At 38.6% G+C, this 25562-nt stretch overlaps 1 protein-coding gene across 16 annotated transcripts in view; it reads right to left on the bottom strand.

Annotated features, from left to right (window-relative positions):
• BPTF (bromodomain PHD finger transcription factor) overlaps positions 1-25562 on the bottom strand; it is a 133336-nt gene that overhangs the window by 65416 nt on the left and 42358 nt on the right. For 11 of the 16 annotated variants that reach the window (XM_070773817.1, XM_070773810.1, XM_070773814.1 and 8 more), the window contains exons 3-5: positions 11877-12100; positions 5807-6016; positions 5059-5247 (exon numbers count right to left, since the gene is read on the bottom strand). In XM_070773817.1, coding sequence (XP_070629918.1) covers positions 5059-5247; positions 5807-6016; positions 11877-12100 — 623 coding nt within the window. Of the gene's footprint in view, positions 1-5058; positions 5248-5806; positions 6017-8687; positions 8913-11876; positions 12101-25562 lie in introns of those variants that run through there. The other 5 variants (XM_070773819.1, XM_070773818.1, XM_070773816.1 and 2 more) reach the window with 2 other exon arrangements.

Consider the following 25562-nt stretch of genomic DNA (forward strand, 5'->3'; position numbering starts at 1 on the left):
AAAGCAAATGCCCATCAATACGGTACTGGCTGAATAAAAGATGGAACATACAGTAAAATACCATGTACCATAACAAGGACTGAGGGGATCATTATATCCACATACAAACTGATCTCAAGATTAAATGTATAAAGAAATATGCAGAAGAGCACTTAGAGTATGCCAACATCATGTAAGAAAAGGAGAGAAATATGAATTTATGGATATATTTTTCCTTTCTATACCCAAAAAAAAATCACTAACGAAAAATTAATAAAAATGGCTACCTATAAGGGAAAGGAAGGACATGGTTACCTACAGAGGGAAGGAATGAAAGTGAAAATTCTCTGAACAGATATAGTTACACACAGCTGGACTTTGGAATCACGTAAATGTTTTGTATTTAGTTAGAAATGCAACCCCTAAAAAGTGAAAACCAATGGAAACAAAAAAAGTCTAACTGTGCATCAAGTTGTTGGCATAACTGCACAGAGAAAAAAATCATTTCAAGTGACTTTGGAACACAGAATTTTGACTATACAGTCTTACTGGAAATACGGTACAAAGATGAAAAGCTGAAAAAACCTTAAATGCCATTATGAAATCTTACTGTGAGCAGTAACATTGGTATTATGAAATTCTATGCTGTTTAAAACATTTCTTTGTATTACTGTTATAAATGCATATCAGTATATTGATAATTATAATGTAATAATAATATATAATTATTAATTAACATCTGAATCAGGATAAAGCAAATATATAATTAAGCTACTGTTGTTAGGAACTAAGCCACTCAGTATAAAGAAAAAGATACAAGTGTTAAAAAAAAAAAAAACTATGCAATCATCAATCTGAATTTGAAATGTCAACGTGAATTGGTCTTTTTCTTTTCTGAAATATGTATTTCCTAACACTACCCACCAAAAAATCCTACAGAGAGTGTACATCATAAAATAGGCAATCAATCCTATCCCCAGATATTTTGATCCTGAAAAGACTGAGCTCAGAATTTATCTGTTTAAACTTTCAAGGTGCTAATGAGCTGAGGACTCCTGTAACTCATAACACACAGCACTTTTGTTAACTTGTCCCAAGTTAATTCGCCTTAGGTTCTCCTCCATTTCAGTTTAGAATTGTGACTTTGTTTTTCAATGGTTCTAGAACTCTTGACCACTTTACTTCATTAGGCTATAAGATTAAAGAAATCTCAAGCATTTGCTTTAAGACACCACAAAGAAGGTTTATTACCCACCAATTGTCCTCTCCTTCAACCAGACTAGAAACTAAAACCAAACATGTTAAAAAAAAAAAAGAAACAAAAGAGTAACATTTTGCTGCAGAACCTCCAAAAGCTATTATTAATCAACTCAATGAGGTAAACCCATAATACATCAGTTCAGCATCCAGTATCAGCAGCCTCTTCTATCCACTAATTTCCTGATAATAAAATCAAAACCTAAAGCAAAGTACTATCTTTATCCCAAAAGAAACAGATTAAATAAAATGTTCTTATTATTCAACTTTATAGTTGCTAGAGTTCCAATATGTCTACGGAAACATTTTCAAAGCAGTTTAAATAGTTATGGATATAAAGCCAGTTTTATCTATTGCTACTATCTTCTTAGTCCCAGGCATTAAATCTAGAGGCATAACTTAAATAAAAACAAATGCTGTCTGCATTATAGATTTGAATACAAATTCTCTGTAGTACATTTGAGGTTAAGATACTAGAAAGACATGCCCCTCTCTTCTCTTATAAACTGAAAAAATTGACACTCTGGTATAAAAAGTTTCTAATCTAAAATCCAGAACAAAAGTATAACTCTGAAATTGAGCTTTTTGTTAACTACAAAGGAGTTATGCTGAATAATAAACAGTATACTTGCTATAAGGCATCATTTTTGGCAACATAACCATTTTCATGAGCTGAAGTGAAATGTTTGGAGTAGAGATGCGGGGTGGAGGGTGGGGGCAGGGCGGTGGCGGGAAGATCTGAGGAATAGATATTCAGAGATTAACTTTTTAAAGTGATGTCTACAAACCTCTCTCAAAATACAGTCTAAACCTCAGATTAAACTTCAGTCTCAGCTACATAAAATCTTTCTCATCACTGATCATACCCAACTTGAAATCATGAAATCTGTCCATTTTTCTTATGTTTCATGCCTTTAGTTTTTAGATCACAGATTTGTAATTCTTCCTTTGCATAATGTCATCTAGCGTAAGACAATGACAGTGCTGTCTGACAAGACGTGACAAAATACAGCTGGAAATAAATAAAGATACATACGCATATATGTATATATTTATGTGTATGTATGTATTTCTAAAAAATTCTAAAGCAGATGTATTTAAAGAGTCTAAATTCTCAGGTTATTTTTAAGTATCTTTCTATTCTAGAAAAGATATCCAATACAAATGCTAATCAAAAGAAAGCTACTGTATTTAGTAACATTATTAACAATAAAGGGTATTTCACAAAGATAAAATTAATTCAACAATAAAAATTATGTGCACCTAATAACACAGGCTCCAACTATATAATGCAAAACTAAAAACATTTGAAAGATAAAAAGGCAACACATTAAAAAAAGTAACTTAAAAGTATCTTGCAGAGAGGGAAGGAAATAGCAAAAACACAGACATGAACAACACAATTGAAAACCCTGACCTAACTGTTCTGTACAGTACCCCAAAACTAAAAATATATGTCTCAAGTGCATATTGGAGGAGGAAATGGCAATCCACTCCAGCATTCTTGCCTGGAGAACCGTGGACAGAGGAGCCTGGCGGGTTACAGTCCAGGGCGTTGCAAAGAGCCTGAGTGACACGACAGAGTGTCTAACACCTGACTGAGTGATTAACACTTTCTTTCAAGTGTATAGGAGATAGTTTATCAATATTAACCAAATGTTGGGACCACAAAACAAGCCTCAGCAAATCTTAAATCATGCACAGAATGTTCTCTGACTCCAGTTTGTCAAACCAGAAATCAATAACAAAAATATAACTAGCAAATCTCTAAATGTCTGGGTGCTAAACAACAGATTTCTAAATAAGCAATGGATTAAAAAAATATATAACAGAAATCAGAAAGTATTTTAAACTGAATGATAAAGACAAAATAACATATTAAAGTTAGTGAAATGAAGCTACAGCAGTATACAGAGGGAAATGTATAGCCTTGATGACAGCAAGTTATAAAAGCATCCATTAAGTGAGAAGAAAAAATTTTAATAAAGAGTGTATGAGAAACTTTTGGAGGTGACAGATGTTTATGCCACAGATTACAGTGATGGTTTCACAGGTACATCTTTATCTCCAAACTCATCAAGTTGTACACATTAAATATGTACAGCTTTTTGTGTATCAATTGTAACTCAATAGAATGGTTAACAGGGAAAAAAAGGCAGGGAGAAATAACTCACAAGAATGAAAAGAAATTAAAAGGAATCCCAAAGTTATTTTTTTAAAAGACTCATAAAAATTAATAGTCTCATGAAATGATTAACCAATTTCTGGATTGAAAAAAGGGAACATCACTACAGATGCTATAGACACTTAAAAACAGTTATCATGTCAGTAAAATTTAAAATTTAAATGAAATGGTATATTCTTAGAAAAATAAAACTTAAGAAAATTGACACAAGAAATCAACAGAAGACATGAATACTTCACTATCTGCCCAAGAAATGAAATCTACAATAACTTTCCCACAATGAAAACTCCAGGACCAAAAGACTTTAGCAAACATTTAAGGAATAAACAACACCCACCCACAGAAACCCTTGCAGACAAAAGGAAAAGTGGGAAATTGTAAAATAAAAATTCATTTTATAAGGCCAATGTAATCTAGGCATCAAATCCTGACATAGACATTATCAGAAAAGGAGAACTACATGTCAATTTCATTCATGAAAGCTGATGCAAAAATTCTAAAATATTAAAAATGGAATGCAACAATATTTAAGAACAAAAATATGTCACAACAAAGTTGTATTTATTCCAGGAATATGAGATTGGGTCAACATTATTTAAAAAATCAATGTAAAAACTTTTGCTTCCAGTCAGGACAGAGAAGAGGGACTGAACCTAGCCCAGTCTATGCAATAACCACAGACAAAAAAAGAAACCACGTCATGGAAAATGAACAAAAGAACTGATAGGCACTTCAAAACAGAAGGTATCCAAACGACACACACACACAGAAGCACATGTGTGCACAGTCGCACGTACATGCACACACACACTAAAGGAGTTCAACATCCTTAGTCACCAGGGAACTGCAAGTTCAAATCACAATAAGCCATCCCTACATTTCCACCAGAAGGACTACAAAAGAACTCTTTCAGGGTTTCCATCACAGTATTAACTACAATTACTGACTTTCCATAGGATCACCAGTATTTTCTTGTTTTGCTCATCTAATTTTCTAATTTGCCTTCTTAAAAAAATACATTAAAAAAAAAATACATCAAGCTCCTATGATAAAATTTTTTCTTTTTTAAAAAAGGCAAAAGGAAAGGCATAACAACATTCTTGATGTGATATAACTTACTCTGAGTATTAATTTTAATAAGCTTAAAGTATTACTGGTTAACTCACATTTTCATATCAAAATACATGACAATGGTTTTCTATTACAATATTATGGTTTGAAATGTTGTTAAAAAGAAACTTACATGACCACATGCAAACATAAAATTAATCTGTTAGTACATACAGAACTGGAACGGTCAAATCATTCAACACTGAGCCATTAGCATGTGAGTACTTAAAACCAAAATATCTGCCACTATGGTCTGGTGATAAAATATACAAATAAGTCTATTAAACAAAAACAGCTAAATGAACTTTAAAAAAGCATGAAGATTATGATGAGTTTCAAGCACTAAATGCAGGAACATCTGTCAAACTCCCAATGTTAGGTGACAATTTAGCGGTCAGGGATGGCACTGATGTAAGCAAGCAGCATGATGAACACGTACTTTAAGGTTTTAGGTGACATTCAGCTCTCACTACTCAAGGGAAGGACTTCCCCCCATTACAGAGGCATTGATACACTGCCCTCTGTACCTGGCACGTCCTGGGGGAGCTCAGATGCCACCTTCTTCTCTGCCATGTTGCTGCTATCGTGGGTTTCTGAGACACACCCCATGGGACTCCTCCCTTCAGAGGGAACAGTCTCTTCGGAAGAAGCATTTGTTGTGTTGTCGCCAAGATTTGCTGACACAGAGTTACCTTTATCCCCAACTTCTGTTGGCTCTACAGTAAAATGCACAACAAAACTTTAACGATACCCTTTAAAATTGCTCGAGGACAAATGGCCACATTCAGTCATCTACTGAAAATGAATGAGCACCAAAACACCTGGCTTCTATTCAATGGCCATACTGAAGCAATTAGATTCTGGGATATTTTTGCAGCAGGTAATCCAAAGGGTAGTTAAGAATATTTGGTATTATTAAGAATGTTTAAGTAGTCAACATAAGAAGGAACATTTTTTATCACCCAAAAGTGTATATTCTGATAGAAAAACAGTGATTTTTCACCAACAAATCTCATAGGGAAATCGTACCTTATTAAGAAGTATAGAGATGTGGATATAAAATCATAGCAAATCCACCAATATATAAAACTCATTACAATGGTTATACATGTTATAAGGAGGAAGGATATACTAATCTCTTTAGAAATGTAAAATTAAATAGTTGTTTGTAAAAAAAAAAAAAAAAAAACACCTCATTTTCATTTTGCAAGTAAAATTGGAGATTTCCTAAATAACACTGATGAAATATTCTTTTTAACCAAGTAATGTCTTTACCCTCAGATTTTCCTTGCTCGGGATCGACGTCATCTGGTGTTTTGTCATCACTGTCTTTTTCAACAATCTGGTCTTCCAATTCCTCTCTGCTTTTCTCAGCATCTTTGGAGTTACTAGTCTCAGTCTCATTCTTGTCCTTGTCTATTTCTTCTGGGCTTTTAACAATATCAATGTCTCCCTTTTTGGCTCTTATGGATTCCAAAATTTCTTCTATAATAAAACAAATAAAAAATTGTGTTTCCATATTACCAAGTATAAGGTACTACAAGTGTTACTTAAGAGTTTCAATACAAGCTATTAAAAGATAAATTTGTTAAACACATTAAGAACTCTGAAACAAGGATCGAGATTACCAGTAACAGTTTGATACCTAAGAGAACTTGACCAATTTGGTTATCTTCACAGCTAGAAAACAGTCTTTTAAAATTGAGATTGCTACAGATTACTGTAATATCCTCTGCCATGTAAGAAAAACTGTAAGCTGACACAGACCCACAGTCTGTGCAGTGTGGCACGGTGACAAAAACCTAGAGACCCATGACCTAGTACAGACCTGCCTTAACTGCGTGAGCTGGGCAGGCTACTTAACCTTCGGTCCTCCACCGTAAAATAAGAAAACAAAGGCCCATTAAACATTTCTATCTGAAATCCCATAGCTTTCTGAATGTCACTAACGCCTAATGGCTCTAATTTCCTCTCAACCTCGGTGCAGTGAGACCATAACACGGGTGCAGACCACAAGGAACAGCAACACAGATCCCTGGATACTGATGTTCTTTACATCATAATACAACACTATCGTGTTTTACTTTGCTGCTCAAACTGGTCCAGCTTTTGGCCACTGGGAGCTTTTCCAGGGGAGTCCTGTATCTTTTAAACACACTTCCCTTCCCTCCTTCCTTACTTTCCAACACTACAAGATGCTCCAGGCTCACCTTGGGTGTTCTCTGCCCCAGCCCTAGAATATACCACCTCTCAAGGAATCTTGACTTTTTTTTAATTGGAGAAAGAGATTTAGAAGTCGTGATCTAGGCACTATGTGTTCTTCTTACTAGTGGGGTGTCACTGCTTCTCTCGTCACCACAGACCCAGGGAATGTATATACGTATATTAACCTACGTATATATACATCTTTATTATTTCTGTATCTGTCTGTGTGTAGCGGGGAGTACGTGTGTGGTTCGTTCAAGCATGGATCTGCTGTTTTTTTGTAAATTCACTGTCTGACAGAAGTTGCTTTCATTACAATTTATCTATTTATTTGGTTAACCCTATTATTCACAGTAAACCAGTTTCAGAATTGCTAAACTGTACTCCCATGAGAAATAGTGTTTGTGAACAAGAAGAAACATTAACGCCAAAGCTGGGCACCCATGGTACCTCTTTTGGGATTTTTAAATTTGTTTACATTTCCTTTCTTTAAATGTTCTCTACCTTCATTTTCATCCGTGTTTCCTAAATTGTAGGTTTCCTAGGATTAGAAAAACCTTGTAAAGTCATCACTGAAAAACACTGACCTCTCTGCTTAAAAGATTATCTTTGAGATGGCTGGAGTTAATTCCTTACTCTCTTTCTCTCACCTTCATGCTCCTAAATCCCATAAGAATTCTAAGTCAGTGATTATAGAAACATCTAAGTCAGCTATAGGACAATTTCAAACAGAAGGAATTCTAATACATATATTTTCTGTCTTCACCATCACCCCAGGATCCTTTTTTTACATCATTTCCTTATATCCTGTTACCTATCTATACATCTACACTGCTTTCAGTTCCTACTAACCCTAATGCATTTACTCGTGCTATATACACTAAACAATGGAAGTATCTCAATTACTGTGAAAAGAACTTTTTATTTGGAAAAAAAATTTATTCACCAATTACCTGCTTTTCTTAGAGCCATATTATTTCTTACTTTAAAATATAGCTCCATCCTGATCAAAGTGTTACACATTCAACCAACTTCCACCCTGCCACATAATGAGGATAGAGTTAAAAAAACAACAACTATAAATCAGATCACCTAAATTAGGTAGAAAGCACAGGTAGGATGACCAAAGGTCAACCTTTCTATAAAGGTTCTAATTTTAATAGTCTATCCTGTTATCCACTCGATCAAGTATACAAATAATTATCAGTATATATGTCTGTATTTTCAGCTCAAGACCTACAGTACTCACAGCCTTAAAAGAAACACACCAAAAAAGTGGGGAGGGGAAAAAAAAAAACATTAAGGGGGTGACAGAAGAAATAATTGGTCTAGGTTGTATCTGATCTGTAATAAATATGCATCCTCAATAAACATGTATAGTAGTCTATACTTTGCAGGAATATTTCAAAATTAAATAGAATTAACCTACCAAATATTAAAAGTCATCTTCTCTCAGAAAAAAAATTTATTCCAAAAATAAACTTCTTTCAAACAAGCAGAATAAAGCATTACAAAACACAATCACCAAAAGGGTATATGATAAAACGAACTATTTACAGTTACAAATATATAATAAATTTTAGAATCTAGATGGTAGGCTTATGTACTGGATAATTCTTTTAACTTTCTGTATATTTGACAATTTCAAAAATATGAGGGGAAAAAAACAGAAAAAATATTCAGAAAAAAAAAAAAAACCCACCAAAAAACTGAATTAAACTCTCCTGAAGTGGACATATATGTATATAACAACCAGAGAGATGAAAATGTGAAAGGATTTATGCTATTTGTGAAGTTAAAAAAGAAAAGTCATAAGGATAAGCTGGGATTCTGAGATCATTGATAAGATACTGTAAATTATTCTTGGCTATTTCAGGAGCCCAGTAGTCTGTTTTCTTTAATCTCATAAAACCCCCAATTAACACCACTAGATATTATTTTAGGTATTTACCTGGACTGGATGCTCCTAAACTATTATAGCCAAGATTTTGGTTCCCAGAGAGAGCAAATAAAGATAATGGTGGCAGATCGGTGTTTTAATAGGAAATTCTTCTATCTGAATGTTTAATTCATTGCCAATACATTCCTTAGAAAGTTGCTGAGAGGATTAAAGGCTTGTATAACATCTAGATGAACACCTGGCCCACAGTAGGTACTCAAAAATGTTAGTTTCCCCTTCTCTTCCCCATCAATTTTCAATTCTTGTGAATCCCTCCACCTTTAGTACCAGGTTGGTTGTACCTTAGCAAAAAAAAGGGGAAGGGGGGAGAAAAAAGAGAAGAAAAATGTCACTTGTTGTCTAGATCTCACCATTAAATTCAAGGTACACTTTACCTTATTTAAATTAAATTCAGCTGTACTAAGAGGGTAGCTGTCCACAAGCTGTGGCCACATATCTCTAAGAATATATTGCGCCCTAATGCTCAAAGCTCTATTTCTGATTATTACAAAAGGTTTAAGTGATTTTTAAAAGTACATCACAGGCTGAATTACATGAAATATAACATGCTTATTGTAGGAAATTTGAAAAATATAAAACAGAAAGTAACTATAATCCTACTATGCTGATTAGTTATTTTTTAGTGATAAAAGCTGATTATTCACCCAGTTGATTATTCAGAGGAAGAGAATTTAAGTACCTCAATAACCCAGGTACTGTTTTGGCATGGTACCTCATACATTCTCCAATGTGTAGTACTCCATCACATGGTAATTCAAATGAAAGTAACCAATTCCTCCACAAATTCATTTTCAGTTTGACATTCCCCCCAGTCAGACCACTAAACATTTTAATTATCCATTTCTATATTGGCTTTGTTCTTTACTTAAGATGAGGAAGTGTTACTCGCTCAGTCGTGTCCGACTCTTTCGACCCCGTGGACTGTAGCTGCCAGGCTCCTCTGTCCATGGAATTCTCCAGGCAAGAATACTGGAGTGGGTAGCTATTCCCTTCTCCAGGGGATTCCTCCTGACCCAGGGATTGAACCTGGGTCTCCTGCACTGCAGGAGTACTCTTCACCAACTGAGCCACCAGGGAAGCCCATGATTAAGATGATACTACTATATATATAATTTTGTACACAGATGAGTTCACTCTAGAAAATATTTCTAATTCAACACCTGATAAAAACACATTCCACATTGCTTTTTAGGGGACAGCATGGCTCATTATTACTATACTAAAAGCTGAGACTGCAAGAGAGTAAAAAGGGATTTGTCAATTGCAATGCTGGGATCCATAAAAGGAAATTAAGAGGGGAAGTGATCCTCTTAATTATATTAGTACAATTATCAACCTCCCCAAAGAATTCTGATGAGTAAAACTTATCTGATGGAAAAAAATACACATTAAAAAAACCCAGATCTAATGATAAAAGATACTTTCAACTACCAGATATGAATAAATATAACTCTTGTTAACTAAATCTACTAGTTTTTGAAGAAGTACAGGGAAGTCCCTGTACTATTTATTTTTTTTAAATGTCATATAATTCATTATTTGTTACAAAGCAGGGAATAAAAATAAAAACACTGAGCAGCAAAATAAATAAGGCAGTAATCAAAATCAGAGAAGGCAATGGCACCCCACTCCAGTACTCTTGCCTGGAAACCCCATGGATGGAGGAGCCTGGTAGGTTGCAGTCCATGGGGTCACAAAGAGACGGACACGACTGAGTGACTTCACCTTCACTTTTCACTTTCATGCATTGGAGAAGGAAATGGCAACCCACTCCAGTGTTCTTGCCTGGAGAATCCCAGGCACGAGGGAGCCTGGTGGGCTGCCGTCTCTGGGGTCGCACAGAGTCGGACATGACTGAAGCGACTTAGCAGCAGCAGCAGCAATCAAAATATGACGCAAAGTGTAAAATATATATCCATGAGTCCTGATATACACGACTGAATAAATAAGAATACACAAATCTGTGCAGGAATCCAAATAACGTATATAGATCAATGCTCCCGCAAGGAGGTGGACTGTGACTCCTGATGGCCTAAGTGGGCTATGCACAGTGACTCTCTCCCCCAAACCATAGTATGGGTGGGAGGAGTAATTTTACAAGAGAGAAACCAGACAAATACTGCCTCAATCAGATGACCCAAGTTAATATCACTGGTGATAAATCATGCTGGTGGCTGGTACTCTGGATAAGATGACGAGGAGGGCACTTCATCTTTGTGGTCTTCCTCCCCAAATACACAACACAAGGCTAACTCTAAGAAGAACACAAGACAAATCCATGTTGAGAGCATTCTTTTAAGTCCCTGGCCAGCAATCCTCAAAACCTGTCCAGGTCATCAATAATAAGGAAAATCTGAAAACCTGTAACACCCTAGAGAGACAGGATGACTAAATAGAGTGTGGTGTCCTGGAAGGGATCATGAGACAGAAAAAGGACGTTAGATAAGAACTGAGGAAATCTGAATAAAGTATAGATATAAGTTATTAAATATATCAACACTGGTTCATTAGTGATGACAAACACACCACACTAATGTGAAAGTCGCTCAGTTGTGTCTGACTCTTTGCGATCCCGTGAACTATACAGTCCATGGAATTTTCCAGGCCAGAATACTGGAGTGGGTAGCCTTTCCCTTCTCCAGGGGATCTTCCCAACCCAGGGATCAAACCCAGGTCTCCTGCATTGCAGGCAGATTCTTCACCAGCTGAGCCAGGATGTAAGATGCTGATAATAAGGGAAGTCTACCGCAGGGTATGCGAAAAACCCTCCATGCTATCTTAGCAACTTTTCTGTAACTCTAACATTATTCTAAAATTGAGAGTTAAAAAAAAAAAAAAAGAAGCCAAAGAGTAAATTTTAAAGGAACACCATTTCTCATAATTAAAAACAGGACTCCCTAAAAGGTTTATTAATAAAATTTGTGAATTAAAAAACAAATATAATTTGTGGAATATCAGTAACGAGTAAGACACGGTACCAAACACTAAAATGTACAGGGTCTCTAATTTAAATTAGGATGAACAAGGTTCTATTGGGAAAATATTATAAAGAATTAAAGTAAAATAGTCATACTTGAAAATTTTAATACATTTTTAAATTTTGTAGTTATGTCACACCTAGAGTTTATCTCAAAAAGTAAAATCTAACAAAAAGTAAAATGAGAAGAATTTCCCACTCACCATTAGCTGCCGCCAGAAAGGATTTGTTACTGCCCCGAGCTTTATTGGTCAGGTCTTCAGTTATGTCCATGTGCCGGTGGATTTCTTCACGCATTTCTTCTAGAATTTTGCAGAGCTCTGCCTCCCAGTAATCTTTGTCTAGACAGTCAATTAATTCTGCAAGTTGGACCTTTGTGCTGTAGTACCAAATTTTCTTTTCATTTTCATTTTCTGTATCTTCTTCTCTGTTTAAGAAAAAGCACAAAAACACTTTATATGTTAGACATAATGGCACTTATCTGACAATTTTATCTATCCAGTGAAAGTTAAAATACATAACACAAAGACTGCACACTAAAGTTCAATTTATTAACACTTATTCACAAGAGATCGTCAAGTTTCATTCAAATTCAAGGTACTCATTTTACTTGAACTTCTATTTTGATGTCCTAGCCCAACATAGACAGCATATTAAAAAGCAGAGACATTCCTTTGCCAACAAAGGTCCATTTAGTCAAAGCTATGGTTTTTCCAGTGGTCATGTATGGATGTGAGAGTTGGACTATAAAGAAAGCTGAGCGCCGAAGAATTGATGCTTTTGAACTGTGGTGTTGGAGAACTCTTTTGAGAGTCCCCTGGACTGCAAGGAGATCCAATCAGCCCATCCTAAAGGAAATCAGTCCTGAATATTCATTGGAAGGACTGATGCTGAAGCTGAAGCTCCAATACTTTGGCCACCTGATGTGAAGAACTGACTCATTGGAAAAGACCCTGATGCTGGGAGGGATTGGGGGCAGGAGGAGAAGGGGACGACAGAGGATGAGATGGCTGGATGGCATCACCGACTCAATGGACATGAGTTTGAGTAAATTCCGGGAGTTGGCGATGGACAGGGAGGTCCATGGGGTCACAAAGAGTTGGACATGATTGACCAACTGAACTGAACCGAACCTAGCCCACAACAGCTTAGGATAAAATATAGTAAATGTAGATAAATGTAGCTTGTAGTAGTGGGAAGAGAAGAATACAGCAACAAAGAAAGATTTCTAAAAACATGACACTCAGAAATAGGACCTTAAAACTCAGAGTGTGTGAGTACTTGGTGGAGGATGGTCTTGGTGACACTTCAATCGACATTAAGACCATCACTTGTAACAATAGCATGCAGAGAACTTTAACCAGAAATATTTAAACTCTGTTCAGTACCTGACAGGTACAGAGCAGGATCATGTTATACTACAGTTTAGAAACATTTCCACCAAAATGGTGGAAATGCTTTGTTAAATTTTGGTCCTTGAAGGAATCATCTCAATTGAGTGACAACATCTCATCGCTTTCCTTGCCTGTGGACAATCAAAGCTCAAACTGGAAAAGAGCAGAGCAGCTTCCTGTCCTGCTTAAATCTTTCTAAAGATGCCATTCACTTGCAATGGAGGCAGACACTTGCACACGAATAGTCACTGATTAAAAACACAAGGCAAATTAATGTCTAGCGCCAGACTTTTAAGAAACATATGTGAGGGTAGTTCTTCTCTCATTCAAAAGAATTCAGGATTCCATAGGCATGCATTAATATACAATACTTGTCTTTCTCTTTCTGACTTATTTACTCTGTATAATAGGCTCTAGGTTCATCCACCTCATTAGGACTGACTCAAATGTGCTCCTTTTTTATAGCTGAGCAATATTCCATTGTATATACGTACCACAATTTCTGTATAAGTTCATTGAGGGTGGGACGAATTGAAAGAATAGCACAGAAACACATAATTACCAGATGCAAGACAGACAGCAAGTGGGAATCTGCTGTGTCACACAGGGAGCTCAACTCAGTGCTGTGACAGCCTACAGGGCTGGGATGGAGAGGGAGATGGGAGCGGGGTTCAGGAGGGAGGGGACATATGTACACTCGTGGCTGATTCATGGTGATGTACGTGGAAACCGACACAATATTGTAAAGCAATCATGCTTCAATTAAAAATTTTTTTTTAATCAGGAATATGTATGAAGTAGCTGACAAGAACAAGTCTAACTTTTCTACTTGCTCAAAGGCAAACTGATGGAGCTGAAAGAAGAGGACTTTAAGAAAGATCTGGCTTTAAATGAGCTCAGTCGCTTATGATATGTGAACGTGGACAAGACACAACCTCTCTGAGTGTCTGAGCCGTTTTATTCACCTCACTGGCACATGGGGATAACAGGACCTGTCTTGAGGGTCACTGTGAGATATTATAAAGCAAATAAAGGTATTCTGATAAGGCATCTTATTAGAGTTAAGTGTTATAGTGCCTGGAACATCATTGACAAGTGCAGTGTTAGTGGCTCAGTCGTGTCCGACTCTTTGCAACCCCATGGACTGTACATCGCCAGGCTCCTCCATCCATGGAATTTTCCAGGCAAGAATACTTGAGTGGATTGCCATTTCCTACTTCAGGGGATCTTCCCGACCCAGGAATCAAATCCAAGTCTCTTGTGTCTTCTGCACTGCAGACGGATTCTTTATTGTCTGAGCCATAATGACCAATAAATAGAAAATATTATTGTTACTAGTAGTAACAATAATAAGGTAAGGTAGTAAATAAATTAAAATGTAGAACTCCAGGAATGAGACATTCAATAGTTTTGAAGAAAGGATATATTAAATCATGGATAAATAAAAGGATATCAAACAACAAAAATTTTTAAGAAAAAAGGTTTAATAAAGGGTCCCCGTTATCTAGCTTTGCTTTTTCAAATAGGCATCTACCGACATAGGATCTATATCTCTGATAGAGGCTTTTCACAAAAATTTCTGAAAATCATTTTTTTAAGCTGCTCTGGATTTTACTTTACAATAGGTATTTTTACTGACGTCTTATGACTGAATGAAAACAATGGTCTACTGCAATTTAAAATGCTAAAGATGTCAGAATCTTCTAATGAAAAGATTAACAGGGAATGCCCTGGTGGTCCAGTCACTAGGACCCTGTGCTTCCACTGCTGAGGACCCAGGTTGAATCCCTGGTTGGGGAACTAGGTGCACACAAGCCATGGGACATAGCCAAAAATAAATAAATAAAAAGCTTTCCAAAGGCAATACCATAACAAAAACATTCTCAGGTGGCTCAGTGGTAAGAATTCACCTGCCAAAGCAGGAGACACAGGTTCAATCCCTGGGTCAGGAAGAGCCTGTGGAGTAGGAAATGGTTACCTGCTCCAGTATTTTTGCCTGGGAAATCCCATGGACAGAGGAGCCTAGTGGCTTACAGTCCATGGGGTTGCAGAGAGTCAGACACGAATGAGTGACTTAGCACGCACACACATCAAATCAGAAAGGACACAGCAAGCTTGGACCAAGCACAAGAGTTACGGGACAACCTAATCATTTTCTAAGAAACCAATCTGAAGGAGTTTTCCTCTGTTATAAATTTTATTCCTCTGCTATCAAATTTTTTTCTTACCTGTTTGCTTTTTTCTCGATACAGAAATATCTACAAATTTCAATGGAACAAGAAAAATAGTCTACATAAAAACATTTTGGGGGTAGAAATACAATTTACGAGCATAAGAATGAGATGAGAACAAACTTAAGCAACTCACAAGCTATTCAAAGGGTCCCTATCGGATGACTAAATCAGCCCATGCCGGCATTTGCAGAGTTTCCATCTTAACAGAGAACACTTAATTTTCATCTTAAGAGAGAATTCACAACTTTGTAACAGTGGCAGTCCATTCTAGATTGAAACTGCGCTATTAGGAAGCTTTTTCCCTTTTAAGAGAAGACACACATACCTAGTATTTCCATCAACCCATTCTGCTAGAATTCTCTGAAATGAATCTAACACCTCCTCCACACAGTCCTTCAACTCTTTCACATCTATAATTTTACCACTTTTTTCTTTTCTTTGTATCTTAAATGATAAAATACTTTAATCATTTCTCACACAGCACGTTTTCCAGTTTTCACTACACTGATATTCTTCCCCTAAATGTACACTTTGTCAATGTCCTGCTAAAAATAGCCCTATTTTTTATTCTGCTCATCAAAGATAATACTCAACACTTTTTTTTTTTTCTTCTTGAGGCTGTAGGGAGGATAAATTCATCAAAAGCATAAAGTAGTAAAACTGAGTGAACAATAATGGCAAATGCTTTCAAAGAAAAGTTGTTTTAATACTGATGTACTTGGGCACATTTACACAATTTAAATAACCAAGATTATTTCTTCTAATTGTAAAGGTGACAACAGCTTTCCTGTAGGAATATACATCAATTTGTAGGTGTATCTGTTTATGGGGTTATAACCTGTTTTCTACAGAAGCTCTGTCTCTGCAATGCTCCTTCTGCACCCCTAAACTGGCCCAGCTTCCGTGAAGTCACTGATCAGCTCAAGGAGCTCACAGGCTGGTGGGGAAGGACAGGCTGTAACGAAAATATTTGCCAAAAATGCAATTAAGCGCAAGTTTCCAGATTCTATGCCTATGTTTTAAAGTCTGTTTGGCTTCTACTTAGGCAAGATAAGAGGTTAATGACTAACAGTTAAATTTTGAGTTTCATTTCTAAACAAACCCACAGAAACTAAGAGTAAGGAACGCTAGTGTGGTGGGTTGACTAGTACCCCACAGAGATGCGTGTCCACCTGAGACCACAGAACGTGACCTTATTTGGAAATACAGTCTTTGCACCTATAATTATCTAGGGATCTTGAGATGAAATCATCCTGGATTTGGGTGAGCCCTAAATCAAATGACTGCTATCCTTGAAAGAGGAGAAGATTCGAAGAGACACATGGAGAAGGTGATGTGAAGACAGAGGCAGAAATCTGAGTGATGTGCCAGTCTGTAAGCTGGGAAATGCCAAGGGCAGCCAGCAACCACCCAGAAGCTAGGAGAAAGGTGAAAGAAACAATCCTGCTGACGTGGATTTCAAACTCTCAGCCCCAGAATCGTGACAGAATAAATTCCTGTTGCTTTAAACAACTCAACTTATGTCAATAGGTTACGGCAGCCCTAGGGAACCAAAACAGATCTGGATACTGGGAAATCAAAGTCCTGCTGGAACAAATACCTAAAAACGTGGAAGCAGCTTAGGAACTGGGTAATGGGAAAAGGCTGGAAGAATCTTGGGCCACTTGACAGAAAAGGCCTATCTTAAAAACACAGAGGTTGGCAGAAACTGGAATTGTGCTACCATAAGCCAAGGAACACCTCAGGTACCAGAAGATGGAAAAGGCAAACAAAGGATTCCTTCCTAGCGCCTCTGGAGGGAGCACAGCCCCACAGACACCTTGATTTTAGACTTCTAGCCTCCACAACGATTAGAATGTGAATTTCTCACTATGCTTTGTTACAGCCATCCGAGCAAACTAATGCAGCTCAAGATTCAGAGACCAAAGGCAGCCCAAGCAGGTTAAGAGCACACATTCTGGGTTAGAATGCCTGGGACTGAATTCTGATTCTGCCACTTGCTAGAAGTATCATACCGGATAAATTATTTAACCTTGCGATGCCTCAACTTCTCCATCTGTAAAATGGGAGTGATAGTATTTATATATCAAAATGCTGCTGTGAGGATTAAATAAATTAAAAATGTAAAGTGCTTCAAACACTGACAGCATACAGTAGGTGCAGTATGCAGGGTTGCTACTATTTTGATCATCTTATGAAGTATATGATATCTACCTTAAAACAAATAATTAAAGTGGAGTGTGGGTTTTGTTTTTTTTTTTAAGTTGTCTCAGGGTGCAAGTGGGAGAGAATTTCAGGGGGAAAGCTCTAGGAAATGGCATATATAGGCTGACTTGAAAGATAAGTTAGTAGAAAGGCTTTGAGTTTTTTTGTTTGCCTGGGTGCTTTTTATTTATTTTGTTTTGGGTGGTGGGAAGAAAGAGAATAGGGCTTCCCCGGTGGCTCACTGGTAAAGAATCTGCAATGTAGGAGGCGCAGGTTCAATCCCTGGGTCAGAAGATTCCCTACAGAAGGAAATGGGAACCCACTCCAGTATTCTTGTCTGGAGAATTCCATGAACAGAGGAGCCTGGCAGGAAGCAGCCCATGGGGTCACAAGAGAGTCAGACAGGACTTAGTGACTGAACAACAACAAAGTTAGAGAATATACAAAACTAGAGATCTACAAACTTTCTGTTAAGGGCAAATGAAAGCATGTAATTGAAAAGTTTTTCAACTTGAGGGTAAAGGAGACCTGACCAGAGGGGCTGTTTTAAAAACAGTCCAACTATGGAACACAAAACACAACTGGGGAATGGGGAGTCACACACAGACTGGTTTGGAGACAACTCAACTAATGTAATTGAGATGATGCTGACAGTGAGAATGCAGAGAAAGAGATCCAATACTGAAGAGATAATTACAAGGTATAAAAAAACAACACAGGACAGGAAACCATTTCCAGGTTTCTAGCTTGAGCAGCAGGCAGGATGGTGATCCCATCACTAAGACAGTAACACTGAGCGAAAGGCAGCTAATGCGGGCAAGTGATGCATCAGCTTCAGACATGGTGCATCTGAGGCGCCTGCTATGTGGGCTTGTCCAAGAGGCTGCTGGATACGCAGAACTGGACATGGGCAGAAGGGTTACACGTGTTAGGTCTGATGGCAACTGAGTCAGCCAGTAAATCGGCAGCTTATGGCTGGAATGGGGAGGTACAGGTAGAAAGCTGTACAGGTTAAAAAGGATATATTAGTTCTGGAAAGTGAAAAAATGCTGAGCTTTAAAATGCTATGTTCAAGGTAATTTTATCCAGAAAGGAGAGGAAAAGGTGCTAATCTAATCTGGTACTTCCTACTTTATTAAAAGCCCCAATTTCAGAGCAAAGGATTGGTAGAATGAAAACAATATTTAAGAAAGATTGGCCCTCTTAAATATCAGACTGGAACTGATCTCTAAATTGTTTGCTCAATATCTTGGTTCTTCAGGTAGACTATAAACTCATGTGTAAGAACTTTTATTCATTAACCTATCCAAATAACATTTTAAATGACTATTAAATAAAAGCAATAATAGGAAAACTTAATGTCTATAAAATACTAGCATCACAGTGAAAAAGTGTTCACTGGGACTTCCGTGGGGGTCCAGAGGTTAAGGCTGCGCTTCCACCGCAGGGGGCGAGGGTTCACTCCCGGGTGGGGAAACTGAGATCCCGCAAGCCTCAGCCAAAAAAAAAACAAGTGATTACTGCCCCAGACTTTGTTTCAGACATAACCCCTTGGACAACAGGTCCACTGATTCATCATTTTAAGCTTCTGGACTTTCCCGGAAAGCATACACCAAATCTCTACATAACCTGAGCAATTTACATTGTTTCAAAACTTTTCATCAGGAGTCCACATATAATCTACCACAAGGGGGCGCTTAAATGGAAACTGTTTTGATCTAACTTTGAAAAAGATGTAAAATCTTTCACATTTATTCAAATTATTGACAAAGAATGACTCTCATTAACAATGATACTGAAATCTTTGTATCGGACTTTACAAAGAAAATAGTCAAAATGTCACAACACATGAAAAAAGATACTATCCTAATTCATCTGAAATCTTCCATTAAATTTTGTGTACTTTATTATCATTAAGAAAGGAAATTTGAGGGACTATGATTAAAGCTTTTAAAACAAATAAATGTAAGTGAATAGTTTCAATGCCAAATATGTAATTATTAAATAATAATAATAAATTATTATTATCACATATTACACTGGGACTTCCCTGGTGGTCAGGTAGTTAAGAATCTGCCTTCCAGTGCAGGAGACGAGGGTTTGATCGCTCTTCAGGGAACTAGATCCCACATGCTGCAGGGCAACTAAGTCCACGCACCAAAGCTAGAGGGAAACCCTCATGCCGCACAATAAAGAGCCTGTGTGCCGCAACTAAGACCCAATGCAGCCAAACATACATACAGAAGAATTTTAGTGTCCAATTTAGAAAAGCAGATTATTTCATCTCATTGATGTATCACAAATCCACCCACAGGAACCTTCTTGAGTCCTTCGACTCCTGTAATTTCAAAGGTTTGCACTTTATTTAACCACATTCAATGAGTCTTCTCTTCTCCTTGTCTGAGTGTTGCTGGTGGCTCAGAAGATAAAGCGTCTGCCTGCAATGTAAGAGACCCGGGTTTGATCCCTGGGTTGGGAAGATCCCCTGGAGAAGGAAATGGCAACCCACTCCAGTATTCTTGTCTGGAGAATCCCATAGACAGAGGAGCCTGGTGGGCGACAGTCCACGGGGCCGCAAAGAGTCCGACACGACTGAGCAACTTCACTTCACTTCACTTTACATACAGATGTTGATTTATCAAGAAACAACTTTTTTGTAACACCACTTAACGTCATATTTTCTAAAAATGCCTTTGTTTCAAATTTATAAGATCTCAGAAAAATCCAGTCTCAACAGAGCCAAAACCATTACAGTATTTTTCTTTAAGCACCGCTTTTAACAACTAAAACAACACAAGTTGCAGACTTCTCAAGATGAGGCTTAGAAACTAGGCTACAGTATAGAGTTAGTTACTGAAAATATTCTTGGGACTTCCCTGGCGGTCCAGTGCTTAGGACTCTCACTGCCATAGCCCGGATTCAATCCCTGGTCAGGGAATTAAGATCCTGCAAACCACATGGTATGGCCAAAAAAAAAAAGAAACAAGAAAGAAGAAGAGTCTTAAAAATAGGTCCTGGGGAAAAAAAAAAAGTTTTTTTTTAAGGTCATACTTCCTAATAGCCACAGAGTTTCGGGCAAGTCCAAGAGCAACTTATTTAACTTCTCTTGAGTTTTAGTTTTTCATCTACGAAATGCAGACAAGAACAGTACCTACATTATTGGATTGTTGTGAGGATTAATTTTAAAAATATATTTGTAAATGCTTATTAGAAAACTGAACGCACACATTATTCTAAGTGGAAGAACTGAGAAGAAAAACATCATTATATATTTTTTATATGAAATGTTTAGAAAAGGCAAATTTATACAAACAGCAGAGGAGTGATTTTCTAAGGCTGAGGATGGGCGTGAGATTAACTGTAGACAGATACGAGAAAACTTTCATTCAGGATGACTGAAATGTACAATGACCAACCATGTGGATTTGTCTCAGAAGGAAATGTTTCCTGGGATGTGTGGCTTTCAGTGTTAATTTACTAAAATTATTGAATTGTACAGCTATAACAACAGAATTTTATAATACATAAATTAATAACCATCCCAGGGAATCCCCTGCTGGTCCAATGGTTAGGATTCCGAGCTTCTGCTGTAAGGCGCAAGGGTTCCCCCTGGGTCAGAAAACTAAAATCCCACATGTCACATGGAGGGATGGAAACAAACAACAAGGGCAGGACGGGGAAGACAACAGAGCAACGGGAGAAGAGGAGCACAGGATAAGCACCCCTTACTTACTTCCTGACTTGTTCACAGCAATCCTGAGGACCCTGAGCCCTATGGGAAGGCACAGGAGACTGGGGGAATGGGGCCCGTTAACTGCTGTGCCGCGTGCTGTCTAGAGGGCACAAGCACCAGGCTCCCTGAGAGGCAGTCACTGACTCTCCATTCAGAGCAAAAGACCGCATTAAACCTCACACCAGAATGTGGTTACAGTTACCTCTCCATGTGTAATGACCTCGCTGACACGAGCTTCCATGCTACCATTTCCATAGCATAATGTGAGAAAGATGGAACAATAAACACCACAACCAGATATGTGGGAGGTACAGGGGCAAAAAAAGAAAATTATGTAAAAACTTAATATAACTGATAGACCCAAAAAACACAAAATAACATTTAAAAACATAATACACTGTGTCTCACATCAGTGTCTGGATTAAGGAACAGACTGAATCCGCAGGTCTCATTCCCTGTCCCTTGAAACCCTCTTGCTGGGTGCTGTGCTGAGCCGCTCAGCCGTGTCTCTTTGTGACCCCATGGACTGTGGCCCACCAGGCACCTTAGTCCACGGGATTCTCCAGGCAAGAACGCTGGAGCGGGTTGCCATGCCGTCCTCCAGGGCATCTTCCCAACCCAGGGACTGAACCCAGGTCTCCTGTGTTGCAGGCAGATTCTTACCATCTGAGCCGCCAGGGAAGGCCCTTGAAACCCTCTTAAAACTGCTAAAGAAATATTTTTAAAGATGTACACTTAGAGTACTTCCCTGGTGGCTCAGTGTAAAGAACTGGCTTGCTAGTGTAGGAGACACAGGTTTGATCCCTGGTCCTGGAGGATCTTACATGCCTCAAAGTAACTAAATGCATGGGCCACAATGATTGAGCCTGTGATCTAGAGCCTGGGAACAGCAGCTACTGAAGCCCGTGCACCCACAACAAAAGAAGCCACCGCAATGAGAAGCCTGCACACGGCAACTAGAGAGCAACCCCTGCTTGCTGCAACTAGAGAAAAGCCCGTGCACCAACGAAGACCCAGCACAGCCAAATAAATAAATAAAATTATAAAGTGTGTCTGCATTTTTAAAAAAAGATCTAAACATAAAAGAATAAAGAAACTAGATAATCATAATTCAAAAAGATACATGCACCCTCGTGTTCACCGCAGCACTGAACTGCCAGGACAAAAGAAGTAATCTAGATGCCCATTCACAGAAGAATGGATAAAGAAGATGAGGCACATACATACAATGGAATATTACTCAGCCATTAAAAAAAAAATGAAGTAAGGACTTCCCTGGTAGTCCGGTGGTTAAGAATCTCTCTTGCAATGCAGAGGACGTGGGTTTGATCCCTGGTCAGAGAACTAAAATCCCACATGCCTCAGAGCTACTGAGCCTATGGGCCACAACAGAAGATCCCACGTGATGTAATGAAGATCCCAACTGCTGCAACTAAGACCTGACACAACCAAATAAATACATATTTTTCTAAAAAGAACGAAACATGCCATTTTGCAGCAACATGGGTGGAACCAGAGACTCTTAAGCTAAGTGAAGTAAGTCAGAGAACAACAAACACCATATGATATCGCTTACATATGGAATCTAAATAAAGGGTACAAATGAACTGGTCTATGAAACAGAAACAGCACTACAGATGGAGAAAACAAATGCGTGGTTACCAGTGAGCAACAGTGAGGGGGGTAAACTGGAGACTGGGACTGACACATGTACACTACTATACACACAGCAGCTAACTAATAAGGACCCGCAGTAGAGCAAAGGGAACTCTACTCAATACTCTGTAATGGCATATATGGGAAAAGAACTTTTAAAAAAGCAGGTATCTGTATGCGTGTAACTGATTCACTTTGTGGTACACCTGAAACTAACATGAAATTGTTAATCAACTATACTCCAAAAAAAATTTTAAAAACAAAAGATTAGAGAAAATAAAAATAACAACAACAAAAACTGGAAGCAGGAAAGCAAATGGACAAGTGATAACTGCCTTTAACAGAGCCAAGAAAGTGCAACCTGAAATATAAAGGGTGGAGCTGAGACCCAGCAATCACAATCCTCAGAAGACACTGAAATGCGGAGGGAGTATCGACAACAGAGAAAGGCTTGACAGCTGCTTCAGGAGCAGATCTAGAGACCACTTACCTACCCACTTTAAGCCACTAAAGGCTTAATTACTACAGGAGGTAAAACTGAGGTTCTCCGGACCGGGGGACACCGGGAACAAAGGTACCGTACAGAAAACCAAGGAACCGAGTGGCTGTGCACACGGTATGGAGAAGTCCCTTGGGAGTCCCTTGAGAGTCCCTTGGGCTGCAAGGAGATCCAACCAGTCAATACTAAAGGAAATCAACCCGGAATATTCATTGGAAGGACTGATGCTAAAGCTCCAATACTTTGGCCACCTGATGCAAAGAGCCAACTCACTGGAAAAAGACCCTGATGCTGGGAATGATTAAGGGCAGGAGGAAAAGGGGGCAACAGAGGATGATGATTGGATGGCATCATCAACTTAATGGATATGAGTCTGAGCAAACTCCAGGAGATAGTGAAGGACAGGGACGCCTGGCGTGCTGCAGTCCACGTGGTCGCAAAGAATCAGACACAACTGAGCGGCTGAACAAAAAGCAAAGCACACAGTAAACGTGCCGTGCATGGTAAATGCAGCCCACGTCTCCACCCAGCCAGCCAGACCCTCACGCTCCACTCCACGCAGGACACGCAAAAGGCCTCTCTGGACCACCTGACAAGCTCAAGAGGAGGGCTAAAGATAGTGAGTGACACTGGGGATCACCAAGAGCAAAGATGAAGAAAAATCACCTAAAGGTTAAGCTCAAAATTGACACAGCCTACCCACTTGCTCAGAACTTCCAATCAGCTGTAGAATCCTACAATGTTAATCAATCAAGAGCAAAAACTAAAGATTAACAGACATCTAAGGATGGAAGAAACAAACAGCAGGGAGAAGCAGACTAGAAGAAACAGAGACCACGCACAGAGGGGAAAAATATATGAAGAACGATCAAAAATATCTTCAAAAATAAGAGAATTTTTATTTCCAGAAAATAAAAGACCAGGATTTCATGTTATTTTTAAAAAACGAGGATGATTTTAAGAACAAAAGAGCTCTTAAAAAATAAAAATATGATAGGGAAGGAAAAATAAGTACTAGGGCTTGAAGACCAATCTTCAGAAAAATCTTCCAGAAAAACTGAGCAACACATACACACACTGAGCAACACGCATGCGTGCACACACACACCCACACACTGCAAAGAAGACACAGAGGAAAACTGGAGAGAAAAGATAAAATCAGAAGGCCAAAACAGGAAGTCCAACATTCACTAAAACAACAGTTCAAGAAAAATGAAACAGGGAATAGGAGAGGAGGAAGTCCTCAAGGGAAGCTCTCGGAACTGACTCCACCGTCAGCCTGAAAGTGCCCACCACACACAATGGACAGAACAGACCCACGTGAGGCCACGTCACTCTGCAGCTGCAGGAGACACCAAGGCAAAGGGGAGGGTCATTAAGCTTCCAGGTAACTCCAAACTGGTTAGACACAAAGAATCAATGAATGGGTTCAGATTTCTCAGCAGCAACACTGCAAGACGACAATGGCACAAAACTCTGAAATTTGCTCACTTTTAAAAACTAAGGGTGGGCCTGGCTAAGCTCCTCCTCTCTACCTGGCCCGGTCTGGCCTTAAGCTGATGAAGTTTCCTCTCTCCTCTCCTCTCTTTCATTTCATCCCACGACAAATTTTCTGCTTTGACCTAGTTCTGAGAGCTTGAAGAAGGCTCTGAAAACTTTAGAAGCTGAAACTACAAAGCAGCCCGCTCTCTCTGACCATACCTCTACAGGCTGTCCAAAACCAAGTCCACACTGCAACCCTGTCCCTCACCCCCACTGAGCTCAACCCTCTGCTTCCCCAGACTTTCCCCCACTCTTCCCCCCGCCCTGCCTGGAAGCAATCTCTTGAAAACCCTCGGGAAAGCACAAGCCAAGACTATGACCATGAGTTTGCTGGGTTTATCTTCCGGGAGGTTGCAATCAGTGTGACCGCACCGATCTTTCCTGAGACAGCGGTCTGTTCTTGCTGCTCCATTTGACGTACAGATACAGCAGAACTAAAAAGAGAAGCAAGAAAATCCTAACGCTAAAGTGAGGATGGAGCCTATCCCGGGGGGCGGCGCAGGGAATCTAATGGGCGAAGGGCCCACAGTGGCATGTGGTCTTCCATCTAGTAATTAATGTCTTTAAGTAATTTTAAGTAATTAATTTTTCCATCCTAGGTACTGAATACAATGGTGTGTACTTTG

Source organism: Bos indicus, chromosome 19 (genome assembly GCF_029378745.1).
Source record: "Bos indicus isolate NIAB-ARS_2022 breed Sahiwal x Tharparkar chromosome 19, NIAB-ARS_B.indTharparkar_mat_pri_1.0, whole genome shotgun sequence".
Taxonomy (NCBI): domain Eukaryota; kingdom Metazoa; phylum Chordata; class Mammalia; order Artiodactyla; family Bovidae; genus Bos; species Bos indicus.